Consider the following 23,270-nt stretch of genomic DNA (forward strand, 5'->3'; position numbering starts at 1 on the left):
TTACAATGGAAGATTCTGGTATTTCCTTATAAATTAATAAATGGATCCAATGTTGGTTTATCTCTCTATGCATCCATATCTCTACATGAATGTTCACTCACATTTTTGTTTATAAACTTACAGTTTACTTGCAACAGCTGTAGCATACCTATAATCCTTTTGTAAATATTAAGATTTTCAACGAGGCCTGATAATTGAATATTTTTTCATAAAGAGCCCAGAGCCTCTAATTAAAACCCAATCAACAGGGAGAGCTTCTTGAGCTGTGCTTGTGCAATCGAGCATGGGGGATTAAGACGTGAGTGGGAGAGGAGGGCCCGCTGGGGTAGGCTCTTCCTGTGTCTGGGGAAAGGTTTTGAGGTTTTAAAAGGTTTGATTATCTTTAAAGAAAAAGGTTGCACGCTGCCGGTCTTGTCAGCATTTGTAAGGATTGAAAGCATGTACGCTGAGCGAAACCACATTCTCAGGTTATTTGACCTGCCAGAAAGCTAGAGGCAGTGGGGAGCTAGTGAGTAAAGCCTGCCGGAATGAAATTTCAGTTAGGGCTCGGGAAGGTGTTGACATCTGGATGCCTTTCCAGAAGCTAAACCAGTTTGCTGAACCGTTTGAGGTTTGCCCCTCCTTTCTTATCACAAAAATCCAGAAACTAGTGGCCTCAGTTTCTGTTACTGCTCACTGTTGAAGTATTAATATACACTTAATTTTGGGGGAAAAAATCCCCAGATGCTCTTACTGCCTGTGTTCTTTGTCTTGGCCTTCCTTGAATCAAAGCCTATTTCTACTCCTGCCTCCGTTTGCTGTTGGTCACTTGCCTTTGGCTGCCGTCCATTTCCCACCATCAGATAATACACATCCTTAGCACTAGTTCACCATCTGGTGAGACACTTTATCCAGCTTTCTGATCATTTAGCGTGGCTGCTGGCTAATGGTAGAGTAGAACCTGAACTTCTCAGTTATCAGCTGATTTGGGTAAGGATAAATTTAACTATAAAAGAATACAACCTTTTTTACCTAAGCAATACTATTCTTGGCTTGAGTCAGATCCCTAGTCTGTTCAGCTTGTATTTTATCACCCAAGGCTGGTCGAACAGCAGATTTTGTTTTCCCATTATTCCAGCTGAACTCCAAAGGTTAGGTATATATATACCGCCAAGGTTAGGTACACATCTACACTCCTTACACCCCAATGTTAGGTATACATCTACCCTAAGAAGCTCTGCTTTCCCTTCATAAACAATTTTGGAAATGTGGATTCCTCAAAGCCATGTTTGAACCCGTCAACTTTTCGGGGTTAGAAGTGCCATAGAATTGCGGACCATAAGTAATAACATTGCTCAAGAGGGAGCACATAGTATGAAACTTGGAATTTTTTCCCATCTGCCATGTTGAGTCTGCCAAAAGAAAAAGGAGGCATTTTAGGAAAGGAGATTGGATTGATTTTTCTCTAACCACCACTGTTTCCACAATTCTACCTCTTATCATTTACTAACAATGTGACCTAAGGATGTCCCCCAGATAATTATTGTTATCTAAAGTATAATAACAAAAAGAGAAATGGCAACTCTTGCCTCAATAACCACACCTTAGTATATGTTATGAAATGTATGATGTGTTACCAGCTGTCTTAATTTCTTAGTACATAATAATTGGAGGTACTGAGATTCCAAATGCTCAAATGCTGTTTTATTTTTTATCTTCAAATTAGCATACAGTAAAATTTACTTTTTTTCTTTTGGTGCACAGTTCTATGACTTTTAACAGAGGTATAGATTCATGTTACCACCACCACAATCGAGATACAGAACAGTGCCATCATTTCCCAAAATTTCCTCTTTCTATCTCTTTGCAGCCACACCCTCCTCCCACCCCTAACCCCTGGCAACTGCTGATCCATTCTCCTTTAATATTGTTTTAAAATGTATTCCTTCAATAGGATACGCATCCAGATCATCAGGATATTCTGAAAGCAATCATAGCATTCAAAGCTCTCATGGTAAGTGATGCTCTAAAATTATAATTCTCCATTTTGTATGCTTTGTTCCTGAAAGAGTGATTTGTGTGTAACATTTCTTTCCTTATCAAAGGTCTTTAGAGTGGAAACAATGAGCTTTAGTGACAGTATCGCAGTGATTGTTTCATTTAATTTTGTCTTCCAAAAATCATGCTTACCTATGAAAGGTTGCCAGGCTGAGGGTATAAAGCACTCACATTTGAAGTCTCTGCCACATTAAGCATTGCTGTGTAGGTGGGGGGTTTCCTTTTGTCTCTTTGTCTTTACCCCCATATAGCTCACCTTATGTCTGTGCAACTTGTCGTTCACTGATTGGCATCAATACTGGATTCATCTACTTATGCCAAAAAGTGTGAGTTTATTCTTTGCGTATGAAAGAGAAATCTTTTTATCAAATCTGAAAGGAAAAAAAACCTACTAAAATACAATTGCTTTATATAGATTGCTACCAAAGTTACCTGTAATCTTGTATCTTGAGCATGATGGTTAATGTCTTCTTGAACCCACTGATGTAAAACCACTTGGTGGCATTTTAGGAGGAAAGAAAATGTTATTTTGAGTGATTAAATTTAGCTTTATTTTAGACATTTCTGTAGCATTTGAAGTGATTGGGATCAATGTTTAATTATTGATTCTTGCTGTAAGGTTGTGAGGCAACATTCACCATCACCTTGTTTTTATTGCTGTTGAAAGATCAGTACCTAACGTGTTCATGGTTAAACAGCCAAGTTGAATACCAGAGTAGTATATTAGGTTAAAATTGCTGTTGTCGTAGGTCAAAAACAGTTCAACATCGGCAGTTCTACATAGTTAAACCTAATAGAACAGCCCACTGAAACCCATGGCATTTATTATCATTTATGTCTCTTTAATTTTTTTCTATGTAAGTTGAATATAAAGTGCCACTTTTTTAAAACAGTATTTCTTTCTGATCATTTTACATGTTCTAAAACTTGCTTTGATGGCTATAGTATATTACTTCCCACTATAGATGCTTTAAAAATATGTGTACAATGAATTTATTTCTTCAAGTTTCTGTTTAGCTGAAAGGGGCAGCAGAGATTTATGGAAAACACACTCTAAAAAACTATGACATTTATTTGGAAAGTAACATAGCCATATGCTTATTTTCATACTCAGTTCAGCATGAATACTGTTAAATTACTCTAAGATAACCTCACACTTTCTGAAGCAGTGATAGTATTGAAATCCTACATATTGTTTCTTGGTTTATATTTTCAGTTTGTATTGTGAAATTCAGTTGTGTCTCTTTTTTCCAATCCTTTTAGGAATAAAAATTAATTTAGGATTTTTTTTCATAACAATCTACTACTAGTCCCTAAACAAAGTATAGGGCAGGGCGCATGTTTCATTATAGATCAGTTTGATTCACTGTGGCATAAGGAATTTAATTTTCCCTTTTTATATAACTCCTGGAGTCAGCTTTTTGTTTGTTTTTTTATTAAGATATTACTTGGTTGGAAACTGGGCATACGTTAGAAAAATAAAATTGCTTTGCAACTACAGTGCTATTTATGCAAAGAGAGACCAGATGGAGAGGAGCTCGAATGGGGACACTAACCAGCGGCCCTGAATCTTCCAGTTGCTCTCCTGGACCTGCTTCATATGACTCTGCTACTTGTCTTCCCACACTCCTTGCAAAGAGGGAGAAACAAGCCCCATCATCAACATTTTATCTTGATGTTTTGGCAAAATGAAAAGTAGCTCTTCCTCACAAAACGTTTGGGGGCTCAAGGCTAAAAATTTAGTGTAGTAGATCTTTCTGTCTGTCAGGAACGGATCTGGTGATGGGATTTGTGATGAGGAATAGGAACTCAGTGGAAAGCTGAGAGTCAAGAGCCACATCTTACTTTGGTCTTCCTTTAGGTTTGTTTCATAAGAATTCCTATTCCATTATGTTCTGCTCTGGTTCTGTAGGGGCAGTGCCAAGATCTAAGAAAGAGAAAACAGCTGGAGTTGCAGATACTTTCTGAACCTATTCAGGCATGGGAAGGGGAGGATATCAAAACCTTGGGAAATGTGATTTTTATGTCACAAGTAATGGTGCAGTATGGAACATGTGAGGTAAGATATTTAAAATCTCAACATCATCTCTTCCCATCTTTCATATTCTTCTTCCTTGATTTGTTCTTCCATCAAGGTAAAATGCTCAAACATTCAAAGAAATTGAGCAACTATTCTTTGCCCAACACTCTGCTAGGTGCTGTGGGAGATAGGAGGAAAGAACACACAATGATCCCTGCCTTCAAAGAATTCCTTAAAAACAGGTGAAAACACAAGCTGCAACTAGAAAACAAACCAAAATAGTCAATGCCAGGTTGTGCGATCTCACAGTGGATTCCATAGACGTTCAGAGAAGGGAGAGAGTAAGAAGAAGACTTTATGGAAATGGGACTTGAGGAAGAGGGCCATGAAGAGAAAAGGGGAGGATTCCGTAAGGTAGAGATCATTCTTATCTCAGGAGGGAACAGGAAAATGGCCTTTTCTTCTGCAGGACAGTGAGGAAGCCACTCTGTTAGGATCAGAGAAAGCATGTTGGGCAGATTAAAAGAGAAGATTGATTATGTCAGATAGAGTTAGGTCATAAAGGACCTTGGATGTCAGGCAAGAGTAGTTCAGATTGACGCAGCAGACAATAGGAAACTATTAGAGTCCTGGGTAGTAGAGAAACACAATGAAAGGGGTATTTATGATACTTAGTCTGACAACCACATATGTCAGGTAAACTGGAGGGGTGGGGCTAGAAACAGAAAGATCAGCTGGGTTGGAAAGTGAGAAGTACCCCGGACGAAGGTGGTGGCGGAGAGAATGAAACTTAAGGGGCAAATCTGAGACACGTTTAGAAGGGAAAGTCTATAGGAAGTGGTGGCCCATGGGCTAGAGGAGATGACGAATGTAATTTTAGACGTGTTAACTTTCAAGTGACTGTAGGTATCTAGGTGGAGATGTCTTGTAGGCAGCTGTTAAAACAGATAGAAATGTGGATAAGAGGGCAGAGGCAGAGGCAGAGGCAGAGGTTTAGATGTCCCTGATAGATGTGCCTTCCTGGGAAGTAAATACCCAGAAAGAAGCACAGAGCATTGAAGATGAATTATGTCTTTTAGGAAGGGGGAAGGGGAGAGGAGGAAGGTTGATTACATCACCTGGTATGATTTACTGGGTGTTAGAATTGTCTTCCCTCTCCCAAAATATCTTCTTATATTCCCTGACAGGTCTCTGTCAGAGATTCATTACTTTGGGTTAATAAGCAATCTCATTTAAAATGCAGATATCCTGGGGAAGGTTAATGCAATGAGTCTAGCTATTAGTCTTTCACACCTTTGGGATAAACCTCTTGGGTGAAGGGAGGAGAAATCAGTGCCAGAAAGAGAAGACAAAGATGAAGACAGAGAATTGGGGGAATGTGGTATCATGGAAATTCCAGGAAGAGCATCTGAAAGTGGTCAGCCTGCTGAGTGCTGCAGAAAGTTCAGAGGTCAAGGAGTATGGAGACCAAGAAGAAGAAGTTGGATTTTGTTAGAAGGCAGTTATTGATGACTTTGAGAGAGCAGTGGGGGTGCAGTTAGGGATGGATCAACGGGGAGAAAATGAAGGCAGCAAGTAATCTGGCAATAAAATGTCCAGAAACGGGGTATTATTTACAAGGAGTCACGGGGGCAAGTGATGGCCTATTAGAACAGGAGATGTGCATATGGTAAAGGCAAAAGAGAAAAATCTAGTTAAACAGGAGAGGCTGCTGGAAGGAGGAGGACGGGATGAGATGTCTGTAGAAGGAAACCAAGCAAGAGAAAGCTGTGCAAGGATGCAGAGCCCTTGATAGAAGAGTCAGCCTTCAAAGGTTGCTGTTCTCAAGCGGAAGGAAGGAGATCGAGACAGGGATAGGATAATTGTAGCTAAGAAGACTGGACATGTGAGCTGAGTGTAATTTTTTGCATATACTGATTGCATATCTATTTAAGGAGTTCAGAGAAGCCCTTATGTATATAAATTCCTTTAGTGCCATTTTAAAAAGTACTTACTTCTTTGTTTTACATGGGTACAATAATTATTGTGTTCTTGCTGTTTAAAAGTAATTTTATGAATAAGAATTTAACATACATGTTAGAGCATAATAAATTTCCTATCACCTGGAAACTCCTTCATTTTGCCACTTTTCAAAGTAAAATCATTTTCATTTTGTAAACCTAGAGACTTATTTGTCCTCTGGCTGCAGCTTGGGCAGGAAGGCATTACCTGTGTGACTTCTTAGGCTTACATACTTGGGAAATGAGCGTGGTCCTTTGTATTTAACTGTTATGTATAGGAAGGAGAGAGATAAACTGTGGGTTTATATCCATTTCAAAGTAAAATTCAGTGAGTTTTGTGCTTTGAAGTTGGATGACCTTTTTAAAAAAATCATTGTTCATATTTCATTGCCTTGTATAAGATCTATGTTACAAAACAGTGATTCCAGAAATTCTTAACAAACAAAAAGTGCAATTTCTATTTTCCATTTAATATTTTTCATTCCACTTCAGGAAAAAGAGGAGCGGTACTTCATGTTATTTTCAAATGTCTTGATAATGTTATCTGCAAGTCCTCGGATGAGTGGCTTCATTTATCAGGTTAGTAGATTTCATACAAAACAAACGGGAGGACCCATAATGAAAACAGGTTTCCATCCAGATGCAATATTTCCACTATGGCATCAAAAGCTCCAGCCAGAAAAGGCAGAATGTTCTGACCCTTCATTGTAATTAAACAGGTTGTAAGATCAAAGACCTTTGCATTGCTGTAATGAGTTTAGCCTGACTGTCCACTGCTCTGGTTATAAGCTAGATTATGAATGTATAAATAGAAACCTAAGTCTGCGACTAGATAAATTGGAAGCAGCATTTTACAGGCCTATATTAGATCATCATTGCTGAGAAAATATAAAGCTGGGACCTGCTCCTTTGATTGTCGTATTATAATCACATCCCATGATTCACGTTTCCGAAATGCAAGTCATCAAACTCCTTAGGAAATTAAACTTCCTTTAGTCTACTCCCAAAATATGGAGCATTATAAGTAATATAAGTTACTCTTGCCTAATTATATCTTGCCCTAGCAATTAATAATTTTCATAAAATTCAAGTCTTTTATACTTTGTTTATTGATTCTCATGAAAACATGTTAGAAAAAGTAAACTGTTTATAAATCCTGACCTTATGGTTTAGGGTATGTTAGCAAAACACAACCCACGTTTTCTCCTTGCTTTCTTTTTTTTTTGTGTGAGGAAGATCAGCCCTGAGCTAACATCCATGTTAATCCTCCTGTTTTTGCTGAGGAAGACCGGCTCTGAGCTAACATCTATTGCCAATCCTCCTCCTTTTTTTCCCCCAAAGCCCCAGTAGATATTTGTACGTCATAGTTGCACGTCCTTCTAGTTGCTGTATGTGGGACGCGGCCTCAGCATGGCTGGAGAAGCGGTGCCTCGGTGTGCGCCCGGGATCCGAACCCCGGCCGCCAGTAGCGGAGCACGCGCACTTAACCACTAAGCCACGGGGCCGGCCCCTCTCCTTGCTTTCTTGTCTGATTAAAATTTAAAGCAGACAAACATTTTATGTATTGACAAACCAGAGAAATATGTCAACCCTAGTTCAGCAGTGACTCCTGAGAGGGTCAGATAATCTAGTAGAAATAAGCAGAGACACGTATAACCTCAGAATTAATGGGAATGTTCTTTTTCTGGTAGGGAAAAATACCAATAGCAGGAATGGTGGTGACTAGATTAGATGAAATTGAAGGGAATGACTGCACATTTGAAATCACAGGTAGGTAATTTTCTTTTTTTCATGGAGCTACTTCAAATCCTTTTTGGAATGAAGTGGGGTTTAGATAAATAAATGCTATTATTTTCTGTTATATAGTCCACGAGCAAGTCTTACATGGGCATGACGAAGTATACTCCATTTCCCAGCATAATTAGGTTACAGTGATAGAACAGAGAAGTCTCCTGGTCATTCGAAAGCCTCGGCTTTGCCATTAATTTCAATCTTCTCTTGCATAAGAGCTACTTGTTAGAGCTAAGAAATAACAAAACGGATTGATATAAATGCAACTTTTTATCCCTTCTGTCATCTATTCCCTGGTGACAGTGGAGCCAAAGATGTGGACTTTTATCAGCAATTTGATCATCAGCCTATGAATTAGCAAGATTTGGTTGTGTTTCTAAAAAGTGCTGAAAAGCCATGAAAGTTTCTTCACAAATTAAGCAAATTGCCGGGCCCTGACATTTTGGCCTGTTGTCCGCTTTGCTAGGCCTTTGCAATTTAATGCAATGGTGGCACTTTTTACACTGAGATGGCACAAAGGCTAACACTGGGATCGTGGCCCCAGGCCTTACCCCTCTTTCCCAATAGGGAGCCCAAGATTTGCTATTGGCCTAAAGACTAATCAGCCTTAGTTGGATCTTGTTTCAACTTTGATATTGGGTGAAGTCGTACAATATTCTCATCTTAGACTATGAACTCTGTGCTTAAATTTTTGGATTGTGAGTTTGTTTCGAGTGAAGTTTTATACTACTTCTAAGATTCTGTAAGCAGTAGAAACCAAGGACAGTTTTATATATCAGACATGAATATTTATTTCTTTACTTTATTATCACAGCTTATCTGTTCCTGATATAGAAGTTTCAACAGGGTTACCCCATAGGTATGAAAACTCCTGAAAATTAGGACACTCAATTCCTAGTTACGTGAAGTATGTTTACGAATGAGGCAAGCTCAAGGTTCTCCTTGCCTTTTGTTTTCGAATGCTCGTAATTGGGTGATGCAGGTAGCATAATGGAGAGAATTGTGGTCCACTGCAACAACAACCAGGACTTCCAGGAATGGCTGGAGCAACTGTACAAACTGATCAGAGGACCTGCCTCTTGCAGTTCATTATCCAAAACATCATCGTCATCTTGTAGTGCTCATTCCGTAAGTAGTCCATTTGTTCTGTCCAGGGATTGTTGAGTCTCTTGTCAAATCCTGCCTGCTGAGGACTGAAAAGAAGCAGTGAGCATGTCTGTAGTCTGTCGGTAGTCTATATTTGCAGGTGTTGAAGTACAGTTAAACCTCACTAATTCTGATTTCTTGTTGTGGAGGGAGGCCCATCCAAATTAATAAAAAGTTTTACCTAGAGGTGTGCAGTTTTGTTTCACGGTATTAGGGTACTCCAGCGAACTGCTAGCAAAGTGTTTCTAACCAGAAGTCCTGCTAAGATGTTTTAATGATGAACAAGATTTATTTTCATTAGCAACTGTTAGTCTCATATTAATAATGTGCTAAGTCAAAACGAATAGTTTACCTTCATAAGTACTTAAACATCTCCATGTAATCTCATGTATGCTATCACATTCACGCAGTAACCTTCAAGGGTAAACTTTCAACATTGCCTTCTTCCAAGTTATCACAAATTTAGAATTCATGGAATTTGAGTTGATGAGATTTTACTGTACTTGCTGAGTGAGATGGAAGATATGCTGTGTCGTCTGTTCACGCTCAAATCTGTGATGCCAAAATTCCAGTTTTGAGTACTGTGTGTTGTGGTGGGAAGAACATGGGCTTTGGCATCAGATCTGGGTTCAAATCTTGGCTTTGCCAATTGCTAGCTAGTTGCTTCACTTTGCTGAGTCTATGTCTGAGGTTGTTCTGATGAAATAACCTATTTAAGCACCTAGTTGAGTGCCCAACACATGACTGAACTCATTAAATGTTGCCTGTCACTCCACTTTCCTCCCTTATAGAGGGAAAAAGCTGACTTTAATGAAATTCCAGAAGAGAGAGGGAGGACAGGATCATGGGATGTGGAGTCAATTTTGTGCTGTTCCTTAGAGACCCCAAAATCTTGACTGGAAAGTGCCAGTTCTCAAACTGGAGACTTTCGTTTTCCTATCTTTCCCTTTCTATGGCTGGCTTTGCTGATCCAATGAAGCTATTGTTCTTTCACTGTGTGGCACAAGGTCGGGTTCAGATGGCAGATTGCCAACATCTCATAAGACATTTTCCCAGTCTTTTAGCTCTACTGGACAGCCCCGAGGACCCTTGGAGCCTCCTCAAATTATAAAACCGTGGAGTTTAAGTTGTCTACGACCTGCACCTCCACTTAGACCATCAGCAGCACTAGGTTATAAAGAGGTAATTTTGCTACATATGGTATAAAATGCTCCTGACAAGCTAATTTCATAGCTTATTACGAATAGTTCTGTGGGAATGTGCTAGAATTTATGATAGATGATACATGTCAGCCAATCTTGAATTGCTAGATTCAGTGATTTTTTTATTTCTTAATTTTCCACTTCCCCATTGTCCATCTACAAATACTTATTAAATCTCCATAGGGTTTATGTGCACTGCATGAGTTTCCCTGGTCTCCTGAAGTGCCTCTGGTTACCTTTATGAGGATAATTCTATAAATTGGTGATGATGTACACACATCTCACGAGAGCCACTTCATTAGAGTCGAATTTCCAACCAAACAGATTCTGCATTTTGGATCATTTTGATCTCTTAAATCAAATCAGTAAAGTCTTATGGGACCAAGCCATGAGTCTGAACTATGAAAGTCTGAACTATTTGCTGCAATTGGAAAGGGAAAAGAGTTTAACGAAAGGAATGTCTTTTAAAAAAAGGCTTCTAGGGGCCGGCCCGGTGGTGTAGTGGTTGAGTTCACGTGTTCCGCTTCGGCGGCCTGGGGTTCTCCGGTTCAGATCCTGGGCGTGGACTTATGTACTGCTTATCAAGCCATGCTGTGGCAGGCATCCCACATATAAAAAACAAGTAGAGGAAGATGGCCACGTATGTTAGCCCAGGGCCAATCTTCCTCAGCAAAAAGAGGAGGATTGGCAACAGATGTTAGCTTAGGGCTAATCTTCCTCACCAAAAAAAAAAAAAAAAGAGGCTTCTAAGTGACAACCTTAGAGGACATTTGATATTTGGGTAGTGTGGGGATTTCAAGGTTTTTTTTTCTCTCGAAGTTGCAGTCAGGAAATGTTGGTCACTAGCTTGCGTAACTGTGTGGAGTGTTAGCTTTTCCATCCAAACAGTGTTTTTTTTTCCCTAACCTGTTTCTCATCGTTTCAGCTTTCCGAAAAGATCCTCATTTATTAGTAACTGTGCTTTAAATAGGTCTTACTAAGTGAAGATTTTAGTTTGTGACAGTTATGAGATGTGTCTTAGAATGATGGTGCAAAGGCAGCATATATTTCTATATCAAATGTGTGTTTTGATGAGTGATGCAGACTTAGCTCGATTTCGAGTTTGTTTTGATTTAAAACACCGTGCTACTGTTTCGATTAATTGTTGCCTCCAACTTTTAGTGCAGTAAAAAAAGAACAATATTTGGACACTGGAGGATTTTTTTGATCCTTTCAACCTGACATGATAGGAGAAATAATCTTTGAGCTGGATCTTTTTCGTGACTTCTATTCAGAATTTGGCCAGGAAACAGTCTCACAGCTTTGCTTTGGAAATTGACCTGTGATACCTGCAATCATCCAATTTTCTTCTTTGATTACCTAAACCAAGAGTGCCACTTCAGAGTTATCTAGGTCCCCTTTTTAATGATGGATATTTTGTAATTGTCAGTTACTAAGTTCAAATTAAGGTGAGCTTTGAAGGGTAAAGTTGACTTAATCCTTCACAGAACTAATCCATTAAAACTAAGGCATGATCACTTTGTTTCTGCTGTGAGAAGAGAGTTATTAATATATTCTTACTATGTAGTATGTATTTCAGTTATTTTCAGCATTTGTTATTCTGCACAGAACTGTATTCTTTGGGCTTTTGCATGATGATATTGCATCTTAAACTAATGTGGGAAACATGATGATATTCTCTCTGTGTGATTTTTGATAACACTAACATTTCAAATGTTGTTTTAGAATTATTGATAAATGGATTTGGTCATTATAACCATCGATCTCTCACGCTCATCTTCTCTTTCTTTACATATTCACTTTAGAGGATGTCTTATATCTTAAAGGTAAGGGTAGAACAATATCTTTGGCTTACAGTGACATCATATTGCTGTGCTGTAAACTTTGATGAATGAAGCTTTCTTTTATGCTTGTTTTGTCCCTTGTTATAATTGGTGGCTAAAATATGAAGAGATGCAATTCCGACATGTAAGTACTTTCTTCAAAAAGCAGGCTCTTGTGAAATACATATGAAAATGTCATCTTCTAATGCCTTAAAAATGCCTGTTTTCCTGTTAAATGCTATTTTCTCCTGTTATTTTTGTCACATGTGAGTTTTTTGTGTTTGTCTGTTTTCACGTTTAAGTGGATCGCTGTGGCTAAGTGGAAGAGATTAAATTCTTTGTTTCATATATTTTTAGGGTACTAATTATTATCCATGCATCACATATATACATTGCATGGGAGATTGGGATAAGATGATCACTCGGTTTGTTGCCTAAGTCTAAGATTCTAATCTGTTTACTTGGATACTGATAATGAGTACTTGTTTAGACCTGCTGGTTATTTATATGGCAAAAGCAAATTCAATAATTCATATCTCTTTTATATACTAATTAAAATATGGCTTTATATGTATATTTAAGCTTGGCAGTAGGTGACTTACTCATAACCCAAAATTGTTTATCAGGAAATCCTTCATTTGGCTCTTTTCTCTGACTGCCGGGAAATTACTTAGTCTCTCTGCCTTAATTTTCCCGTCTGACAAATAGAAATTAATATTCTTCTTTGTGGGACTGTTGCTAAGGAAAATTTATTTAAATGGTTTTAAAGCTCTTTGAAAAGCAGTATTTACTTCATTAGTAGTTACAATTTTTATTTAATTCCCTTAAAACTCTATCAGTGGGGAATATGAACCGAGTTAGGAATACCGTTATTTCTCTAGGATTGACATCCATTACTTTCTCTGCAGATGGTACCCTAAAGGCATTTGGCCTCCTGGAGAATCTGCCGCATCTTCAGTAGGCACACTCCATTCTTATTCCCATCTCTATGGCAATTGAGAGGATAATGTCGTTGCCTCTGTTTTATTTAACCTTTTAGAGTTTATTGGAGCCATTTTTATTGTGTATAGTATTAAATTTTGGTGCATTCCTAACTGAGACTGTTAAAATAAGAGAGAGCGTTCTATTTAATCTCATTTGCTCTTTTTACTTTGCTTTTTTTGGGGGAGAATTTTAATTCATAAAGAAACCTCTATCCTTACAGGAGTCTAGTAAAAGCCCCAAAACGATGAAGAAGTTTCTTCATAAAAGAAAGACTGAAAGAAAGCCATCAGAGGAGGAATATGTGATTCGGAAAAGTATGTGTTTTGTACTTTTTGAAAGTTGGTTATGGATGAACTAACAGAATAATTTTTTGAAAGCAGATGATTAGAGCAATTTGTTCTCGGTATCATCTGTTACATAAAGAAAAATGCACGGAAATATTTGGTCACCTTTAAGATTTTTGAATAATCTGCTGCACTTTATGTCATCTTAGGCAGACACTATCTGTATGATTTTCATGTTGAATATTTTGCCCCGCCTGGTTTAGAACCATTAAAGGGACCCATTTGCTATGGATATATTTTTTTCCCTCTTAGCTTCTGATGCCTGAGATATTTTCCTCTACTGAGATAGACTAAATCGACCTGAAGGCTGAAATCCGTCTGGAAATTTAATTCTCCATGATGTTCTCAGTTAGACAAGGCATCAGCCTGCTGACATGTAGAAACATGGCTTGATTTAGAGATGGACTGCAAAGTTGGTCAGCCAATTGATATGTACATATTTGCCTCTATGGCTGGAAAAAAAGTACTTTGGGACATGTGAAGGGACAAGCGATGTATTACAAAGGAGTGACAGAACTGTGTGTATCACTCAAAAATATAGTCTGGATAAATCTTTGCTTGACTATAGCTTCTGCATCCCCCACCCCTCACGCCCCACCTGGGTGTGCACATCAGCATGTTAAGAGGGTTCTGCCATCCAGTCATTTCAAGAACGAGTTGGAGGGAGAGGAGGAAGGAGAGAGAATCAGTGACTATGCTGGCTGGTTGGAAAAATGGGTGGGGCTAATGGGGGAAAGCTTCCTAGAGAAGGTGAACCTTGAAATTTGAAGGAGAGGAAGAATGTGGTGTATTGGACGTGAACTGAGGCTAACACCAAGCCCAGTGCTGCAATTGTGGCCTCTGAGAGACGACTGACAGGACTCTCCAATTTAGACCTCTGGGTTGTCTTCAGAAGCAGGCCACCCTTGGGTCTGAACTCACTGATGCTGACCCCAGAACTCCCTAGGGATACTGTCACTCCTGCTCCATTACCAGGGTTGGACAGCTTTTCCTTCTGCCTTTCAGAAACACCACCGGCCAGAGAAGCCGGTCCCCAGTACCAGAGTGCACTGCAACATTTTGAGGGTCCAGAGGCATATATCCCTATAAAAAGTCATTATTAATTAAATTTGACAGGTACGGCTGCTCTGGAAGAAGATGCTCAGATTCTTAAAGTGATTGAAGCCTACTGTACCAGCGCAAATTTTCAACCAGGCCATGGCTCAAGTACGTTCCCCCAAACCACTTTCTGTAATGAATGGTGTTTCTTTTTTACTGCTCACTGCCTCTTCGAAAAAGAGAAAAGCAACCCAGATGGGTTGCAGGGCATGTAAAGCAGGTGACAGTGCAGAGGAGCGGTGCAGGACTGCATCTTTCAGATAAGGTGGTTTTAGCTACCAAGCGGTTTGTTTACCCACTATTTCTTTTCACCCAGAGACAAAGAGACATGCAAGAGTAAAAAAGTTGGAGGTGATAGAAATGAAAAAAAAAATTTTTTTAAGTCATTCTCCTTTGAAGTACACAGATACCTTCACCAACACTAGTTAGGAATTAAAGAGCCCAGAGAGTTCCTGTGTCTGTGAACTGATGCTAATCTCTTCTTATAGGCAGATTTGGAAAGGAAGTCAAAATACTATCTTTGATCAGCTGCATATTTAAGCAAACAATGCTTCACCAAACTCAAGTTTCGAAGTTGCTCTGAAAATCTGGAAATGTAGCTGCTTAGCAAGAGGCTGTTCGGAATGTAGACAATTTATCAGGGAGCTATTAGGTGAGGGTATTTCCCTGAACAACTTTCAGGCTACAAACTGAAAGCGAGATAATGTTTTCTGATTCATCCTTGTGCTTTTTAAAAAGCCAGGTCACGTCGGTTATGTCTTCTGTCTTCCATTATTTTAGACCTTCAGGACACCTTGCATGAGGTTTTTGCATCTGTGTAAGAAATGAGTTCTCCCTAATGCTCCATTTTGGACAGTCACTGAGCAATCACGAGTGTGGGAGGGGCTGTCTTAGGTGGACTGCCTTGATGTATGCTTTCAAAGTAACACTTCTTTAAGGCTGTCATGAGGAAAACGTTCAATGTGAAAGTTGACACATTTGACCATGAAGAGGGGACTGTTATACCTTCTGCTTCACGGAGAAAACCTGGCTGTGGCTCTGGACATGCCCAGCTCTGATAACAAGTTTCGAGGAGCCAGGAAAGGAGAGTAAGAGCAGTTTTTATTGTGAAAACAAGGAAAGAGAGGGGGACAAGGAGACACCAGAAGCATCCTTCATACAAAATCTGACCTAATCTCCTCCCCCACCACCTCTCTTCACATCAATAGAGTCAATAGATCTATTCAGAGGTGCAGGCAGGTGTTCTGGCCTAAAGAGTCACATTTTTGCCCCTCCTCCCCAGCCTGCCTTTTATATGTGGAAAGTGTCTAGTGCAATGCTTGGCACGCAGCAAGCCTTTTAGCATCATGGTGACCTACCACCCTCTATCCCTCTCCAGCCAGAAATTCTGTTGCCCTAGAACTGACTGCTATTGTTTCTTGCTGCATTCAGTCGGTGGGTCAGTCAGTCAGTCTGCTATCCACTTATTAGGCACCTATGCAGTGCTAGGCCCTGTGGAAGGCAGAGACACATCCACCTCCAGAAAGGGGAAGTGATCAAGTGAAGGCAGTGAGTGTACATAACTTGAAGAAATTTGCCTTAGAAGAGAGGAAACCAGTGGCTCAGGGAGACTGATGATTAAGGGCTCGAGCTCCGAGAGGAAGGATCCAGAAGTGAGGGGGAGGCTGGAGGTGCAGGAGAGCTGGATGGTCAGGTCCCATGTCTGTCCTGTCACCTCTTCCATCCCAGCGCCTAGAGACAGTCTGAGCAGAGAGCAGTAAGGATGCATCTTTGCTGCTGATGTGATAATCTCCAAGCCCCCACTGTACTCTTGATTAGAATGGTTTTAACTGACCCTCTCTTACCCTACAAGACTATAAAGAGAACAGATGGGAGTGGATGATGCTTCTGAGGCCCTTTAAGTACGTTGTATCCCAGTGCAGTGCTACTCTCTACATGATTTTTACTAAAATTACATAATACCATAGCATAGGATGTGGTGTGCTATTCCCTGGAGATGTGCAGGGACAGAAAGGTCACTGGTCACCTCTTTGCTCTGGAGGAGGCGAAACAGGAAAGAATGGGGTCTTGTTTGAAGACAGTTATCACAGTGACCCTTTCACATTATTTTTCTGAATACAAAATGCCCTCCCGCCAAGATTGAATCAATATATTTGGCCATTTAGAATTTTTCATGTCAGGAAGATTTTGTCTGTAATTGTTGAGTGACTGTTCTCTAGGTGCAGGGTAGCAACATGCTATCAACAAAGACCCTTCGATAACAATAGTGGAGAGGAACTGACACCCATAAATGATCTTCACTAGTGACTCTCCCCTCTTGCAACCTTGTTTGTAGGTACTCGCAAAGATTCTGTTCCACAAGTCTTACTCCCCGAGGAAGAGAAACTCATCATCGAGGAAACCAGAAGCAATGGCCAGACCATCATCGAAGAAAAGTGAGCAGAGCGGGCTAAAGCTTTCCTGATTTGTCAGGGGCTGGAAAGAAGGTTCTGGCAGGGCAATGTGGCTCTTGCAAATCCTGCACTGAAGGACAGTCCCTCCTCATCTGGGAATGTGGCCCTCATTGCTGATCATGCAGTTGGGAGCCTTGGGAGGGCTGCCCCCCAACAAAGGGAGGGGAGAAGGAGAGACAGAGGGGGCAGAACTCTCTACATGGTGGCTCCCCCTGGAGCCAGCTTCCTCTTACAGTAAGGTGCTTCAGGGTACGCAAGAATTTCACTCTAGATAGGTTTAGGTGGTGCTTGGGAAGGCCACAGCGCCGTTGTCCCTGCCCAGAATGATGCTTCTCACATTTATTGAGTCAGGCACTGGGCTTTCACAAACTTGACCTCATTTCAAATCCTACAGCAATCCAGTGAGATAAGCATTACTTTCACCACCTTTACAGATGAGGAAACTGAGGTTCAGGGAAGTTATGTCCTTGGCCTACCTTTGTACAGTAGTGAGGGTGACCTAATGGGGAAAAATCAGGTTTAGTACCTTATGGCTCGTAAAATAAACACAAAGTTGCCAAATAATTCATTTGTTTAAACTTGAGTCATTTCTGAAGTCAAGCCTAAATTTGCATAAGACAGCATATTTCAAAGTGCTTGGCATCATCAATGTGTTTTTCCATCTAGTATATGAAGTGATAGGGGAAAATGGTAAAGCACTTGGGCTTAACAGAAGAACAGCCCTGGTTCAACGCCAAATTCTGCTACTTGTTAGCTGTGTGACCTGGGGCAAGTTCCTTCACCTCTCTGTGCCTCTGTTTCCCCATCTGTAAAGTGGGTGTGATAGTAATACTTTCAGGGTTGTTGTGAGGTTAAATGGAATAATAAGTATAAAGGCTAGCACATGGAAATCACTCAATAAATCATGATAGTTATAATTATTGTTATTAGAGCTATATTAATCCCCACAATGACTTTGTGAGGTTTTCAGGGAATGTGGTATTATCCCCTTTTTGTATGTGAAGAAAGTAAGACCAAGAGAGGGCGAGAAGGAAATTGGTTACCCAAGGTTAGAGGACTGGTACGTGGTACCATCGGAACTGGTACCCAGATCGCCAAAGTCCTTGTCCAGGGAGAGAGCCAGAGAGGAAATGACTGCTCCACAACTCAGCCAGGGTGCCTTATCCTTTTTTGGAATATATGGAATCTTCCAGAAATAATGCCCCTGACTTTGCATCACGTAAGATCGTGTAGGGTCAGACAGGTGAGAAGGGCCATGCCATAGCACAGACATTGTAGGATGGGCAGGGCCTTGTGACACCTCTCATTATATGTTAGATGATGTTCATTCCTGCCCCAAAGAGAGAAATCCAAACCTATGATGAGCCCTAGTCTCTTGTTTTGTACTCACTCAAGCTGGGAAGCACGTGACAAAGGAGGAGGGAAGCATAGAAAAGGTGCAATGCCATGGCATTTGAATGAGCATGTGTGGTGGTGGTTGTTAGCCCATAAAAATGAGGAACACAAGGACCATTTGTAGTGGTATCTCTCCTGATGAGCTAGAAAGCCCGCCGCTTTTCAGGATCTGTATTTCTATAAAGCTGCTTTTATTGTCAAGTGTTACTTAACAATACTTCGATGCCAGCTATTAATGTCTGAACTTTATCTCTTTGTTCTAGGAGCCTTGTTGATACTGTTTATGCCTTGAAGGATGAGGTCAAAGAACTGAAACAGGTAATGAAACATAAAAGGCATTTTCTCAGATCACAACAGGAGCACTCCCTCTTCCTTGCCACACACTGGTAGATGCTCTCAGGAAGGGTCCAAGAACAAGGGGGCGAGGTGGGGATTTTTATTTCCCTTGTATTGTCAAGGTGGGTTTTGCTGATTTTACCATGTGGCCTTGGATTTAAATTTTTGAGGCTTGCTTATATACCTATTTAGCAGTTTACAGTAGGGTCCCAGACTTAGTTACAACTTCCATGTTCCCTGACATTTGTGAACAGAATTTAAGGAAAGATAAGTCATTTGTGAGCATGTAAGTATAAACAGAACCATGAATCATGATTTGTGGGCTCCCCTGCAGATGTGATTCAGTGCTCCTCGATGCTCGCTCTTCTTTGTGGTTGAAGATTGACTACTTGGTTGCAGGGTAAAGGATGGATTGGAGGGAAGAGAGACCAGAGACTGGAAGACCACTTAAGAGGTTGTTGCAAAAGTCAGGGTGAGACATAGTGAAGCCCTGAAGTGAAGTAGTGCCACTGAGGCTGCGGAGGAGGAAAATGGATGTAAAGGAAGGCACATTGCAGAGTTACAGCCTATGGAAAATGATGCCATGATGTTGGGATTAAGAAAGAGCCAGGGATTGAAGATGAAGCTTCTTACCTGGGTATCAAGTTCGATATGGTGGTGCTCTTCATGGAGATCAGGAACCACAGGAGGAAGAGAATTTTGGGATGGTGGTGAGCTCACCATAGTGGGTTCACTTAGGACATCATGAGTTTGAGGTGCTTGTAAAACATCTAGGTGGAAATATCAAGTGGGCATTGGGGACTGTGGACCTGGTGCTCATGAGATGAGATGCGGTCAGTACTAGAGAGATTTGGGAGGTCCCGTAATAGATACTTGAATTGAAAGAGAAGAGACACTAAGTGAAAAGAGTGTTGAATTAGAAGAGGGCCAGGGCTAGAGCCTTAGAGAATGCTTGTGTTTCAAGGAAGAAGAATGCCAAGGGTTGGTCAGAGAGAGGTAGGAGAGTCAAGAGGCTGCCTTGTCTTAGAAGCTGAGGGAGAGGAGTTTGAGGAAGGAAGGTGTAGTGAGCGGTGAAGGCTGCCTAGAGGATGAGCAGGAGGATCCCTGAGTAGCGGTCACTTTGTTTGGTAATCAACAAGTCTTTTCCCATCATAGGAGAATAAAAGAATGAAGCAATGCCTGGAAGAAGAATTGAAGTCAAGAAGGGACCTAGAAAAGCTGGTCCGGAGGCTGTTGAAGCAAACTGATGAGTGTATTCGGGCTGAGTCCAGTAGCAAGACCTCCATTCTTCCATAACCATCACTGTGCAGCTGGGCAGAGTGTGCCTTCAGGGCATCTTGAAATGTCCCGCTGAATGGTTTGACTCAGTTTGCTCACTTCTTTGGTTTTTATTTTGTATCTGATTCAGTCTCTCTCTCTTTCTGTGTTTGCTTGAGTGTTTGTTGTTGTTTGGTTAGTGGTTGGTTGTTTATTTTTTTCGACAGGGGTAAAAGGAAGGGGTGGTGGTAGAAACCTCCCCCAAGTCTTTTCCATTCACTAAGAAAAGGAAAACTAGTACAGGCCAATGACTTAAATGGTCTTCAGCTGGCCTTCAATTCATAGTGCCTCTTTAACAGCTCTTACCCTTCTGGTCACTCTTGTTAGGCTGGCTGGTATCCCAGAGTGGCTGGCCATGGCTTATTAAATGTGAACTTGACTTTTCCCCCAATGCTTTCCTGTACCTGGAAGCCCTTCAGTAGCTAATTTACTGAAGGCAAAGCTTCTTGAGCTATGACTAGAGTAGGGTGAAAAGACAAACACATTTGCCCAATGATCCAGCTGCCCTTCCCTGGACCATGATGTGCCACCCGTCAATGTACACTTTTTTTAAAATTACTCCCCTAGGTTGTCTATCAAACCAAGAAAACAGGAGCGCCCTTATTCCTTTTGTGTTGGTTTACATTTTAACTCTGTGGGGCGGAAGCTCTGGTCATCCATGCCAACACCAAATCCGTTAGCAAATTGCACTGGACAATCCTCACCTTCAGCAGCAGAGTTGACCATTTCTTCCCAGTGCATGATAGGTATTTTCCCTAGCCTTCTGCCTCATATGTAAAGTTTATATTTCCCCACTGCTTTTAGCCAACCATACCAAGGGGTGTGTAAACTAGTATGTGTGTGCTTTGCTTACTTTTTAAAAATATAGACTGTGAGCAGTTACTTTATCTACATTGCATATTCAAATTGACTTCTCATCCTTCAAAACAATCTGCATTGAGGAGATATTGTGCCCTAGTAGAGAGCTTTAATTCACTTTATTGCTCTCCCATATATGCTGTGAGAAGCTGTAATATTCATCAGCCTCTTTGAGTGGGACTGTAAGCATTATTTGCAGAAGTGTGCTGTTGGTCCAGTTTGTATATCCAGAAAGAAAGGGCCCCTCTAGTAGCTGTGTGCTGGTTACTAGTGAAGGTGATTATTTGGAACTGGTTTACTCAAATTGCTCATCGAATCAAACCATTGCCTTTGTAAGGATCTCAGAAATTAGAACTGTGATAAACCAGGTTTAGCAGAGGGTCACAGAAGGGCAGCACACGTCCAAATCTCACTCAATTGAAAGTTGGCCCAAGGCTCTAGGAAAGAGCAGTGCAACCTGCCCCTCTATCTCCCAAAGACAAGTGAAATTTGGCCACGTGGGGAAGATCACTGGAAGAGAGATAAAGGGCCAATGGGCTGATCAAAGTTGTCTTCCAGATACGTTTAATGGGTGCCTATAAATGTGCGTTTTGCAAATGTTGTCTAGAAACCAAACTTGAAGCTTGAAACCCCCAGCTTGCTAAGCCCTTTTTCTTTCTAGTCCTGGGGGTCCCAAGTTCCCATAGCTACACGGTACGGGGCTGCCGACTGCTTGCTGCATAGCAGAAGTTACACCATCCGTAGGAAACGGACTATTCCTGCAGTCCAACATCAGCCGATCACCCACAGCGGTCTTTGCAAGCTGAAGAGTGAAGGAGATTTCCAGGAATGGCTATTGTTCTGCTTTTAAGCACAGCAGTTTAGAAATGCCATCCTTCACCTAAAAATTAACAACAACAACAACACAGATCTTAGCGTCTGCCCTGTCTGTGGTTAGTCAATGGCTTGCAATAAATGTGCAAACTATATCCATAGGAAACATTTTTGTGATTACAAAATACTTTAGTTGATAAGGTATAGGATTGCTTAAAATAGTGAAAGGTCTTTATTTTAAAGTGACGTGTACATATGCATGTTTTGGGGACTTGGCCCTTCTGATGAGAGGCCCTCGGTACTCTGGGTAATGAAGCTTGTGCAGAGTGGTGTCCGCACTCACACACTAAACAATAATATAAAGGAAATGAAGCCATGTTAACCTGAGAGCAGTGTCTCCATAGTTGTGTTGTTTACAATACTCTATACATGGGTTCCTGTTTCCCTGTAATTAAACTGCTGCCCTTAGAGGCCTTTCAGCTCTTCTTCTGTCATGTCCCTTCTTACACAAGCTCAAATTTTCTAACTTGTTTTTATTTTGAAGACTTTTAAAATGGACATTTTCAATAAATAAGAATAACGATGCTTTATAAAATAAGTCCTGTGTTTCTTTTTTTTTTTTTGCTAGCTGGTGTGCAGAAAGATTTCCCATGCTGTGTCAGCTTCCTCTCCCATTTCCCTCACTAGCTATCCACTCTCATCAGGCCCCCTCGCCAGCTTCTGCCTTTTTCACTCAGGGCAGATGATATTTGCTCCCTACTTTACAGAGATAATACATGCCATGAGACAGAACCTCCCTTAACTTCTCCACCCTCTCCTTCTGGTCCTGACCTATAAACTGTCTGTACCTCTTCTCACCATTTTCCTTCCAGAATTAGAGAAAGAGATATTCATTTTCCTGTTCAAGCTTATTCCTTGATCTTTAGTCTCATCCCCATCCCTCTTTATATTTTGTAGGATTTTGTCCGTCAATGATATCCTATATTTTGAACACAGTTGGAATGCTAGTGTTAGCAGTCAGGATGAAAATATTTGGTCCACCTAGAGATAGATGTGCTAGATATTATCTGTTACTACTCAGCATCCATTCCTACCTCTTTTATTTATTTATTTTTTTGTGAGGAAGATGGGCCCTGAGCTAATATCCTCTGCCAATCCTCCTCTTTTCGCTGAGGAAGACTGGCCCTGGGCTAACATCCATGCCCATCTTCCTCCACTTTATATGGGACGCTGCCACAGCATGGCTTGCCAAGCGGTGCATCGGGTGTGCTCCCGGGATCCGAACTGGCATGCCCCGGGACTCCACAGCGGAACGCACGCACTTAACCACTTGTACCACAGGCTGGCACCGCTAGCTCTTTTATGTTTCCTACCAGAAGTCTAAAAAAATACATATCCCAGACTCTCTTGCAGCTAGGGTTCTGGATACAATGTGAATTCTGATACATTTTCAGTTCTGTCAATGAGATGCCTTTGCACAATGTTTGGAAGGCTTAAGTAGGACAGTGGCTGTCTGCCTGAGGCTTGGTGACTGGCAGGCAGTTCCAAGGATGTGTTTGTGGCTTTTGTACTCTACATTCCAGTCTGTCTACTCACAGCATTGTAGTGGCAGCAGTGGTGGCGGTAGCAGCAGCAACAGCAGCAGCAGCTTCC

The 23,270-nt window shown here is 40.9% G+C and overlaps 1 protein-coding gene across 5 annotated transcripts in view; it reads left to right on the forward strand.

Annotated features, from left to right (window-relative positions):
* The window catches only part of ARHGEF6 (Rac/Cdc42 guanine nucleotide exchange factor 6), a 106,200-nt gene extending 83,967 nt beyond the window's left edge, over positions 1–22,233 (forward strand). Inside the window, exons 11-23 of one of the 5 annotated variants that reach the window (XM_087426829.1) lie at positions 1,934–1,993; positions 3,950–4,096; positions 6,550–6,636; positions 7,749–7,827; positions 8,831–8,976; positions 10,051–10,174; positions 11,411–11,487; positions 12,002–12,022; positions 13,224–13,317; positions 14,464–14,553; positions 16,781–16,880; positions 18,557–18,611; positions 19,785–22,233. In XM_087426829.1, coding sequence (XP_087282955.1) covers positions 1,934–1,993; positions 3,950–4,096; positions 6,550–6,636; positions 7,749–7,827; positions 8,831–8,976; positions 10,051–10,174; positions 11,411–11,487; positions 12,002–12,022; positions 13,224–13,317; positions 14,464–14,553; positions 16,781–16,880; positions 18,557–18,611; positions 19,785–19,925 — 1,221 coding nt within the window. In that variant the 3' untranslated portion in view covers positions 19,926–22,233. Of the gene's footprint in view, positions 1–1,933; positions 1,994–3,949; positions 4,097–6,549; positions 6,637–7,748; positions 7,828–8,830; positions 8,977–10,050; positions 10,177–11,410; positions 11,488–12,001; positions 12,023–13,223; positions 13,318–14,463; positions 14,554–16,780; positions 16,881–18,556; positions 18,612–19,784 lie in introns of all 5 variants that reach the window. The other 4 variants (XM_004441633.3, XM_087426828.1, XM_014796213.2 and 1 more) reach the window with 4 other exon arrangements.
* Positions 22,234–23,270: the final 1,037 nt, after the last annotated feature.

Source organism: Ceratotherium simum, chromosome X (assembly GCF_057802395.1).
Source record: "Ceratotherium simum simum isolate JZ-2026a chromosome X, ASM5780239v1, whole genome shotgun sequence".
NCBI lineage: Eukaryota > Metazoa > Chordata > Mammalia > Perissodactyla > Rhinocerotidae > Ceratotherium > Ceratotherium simum.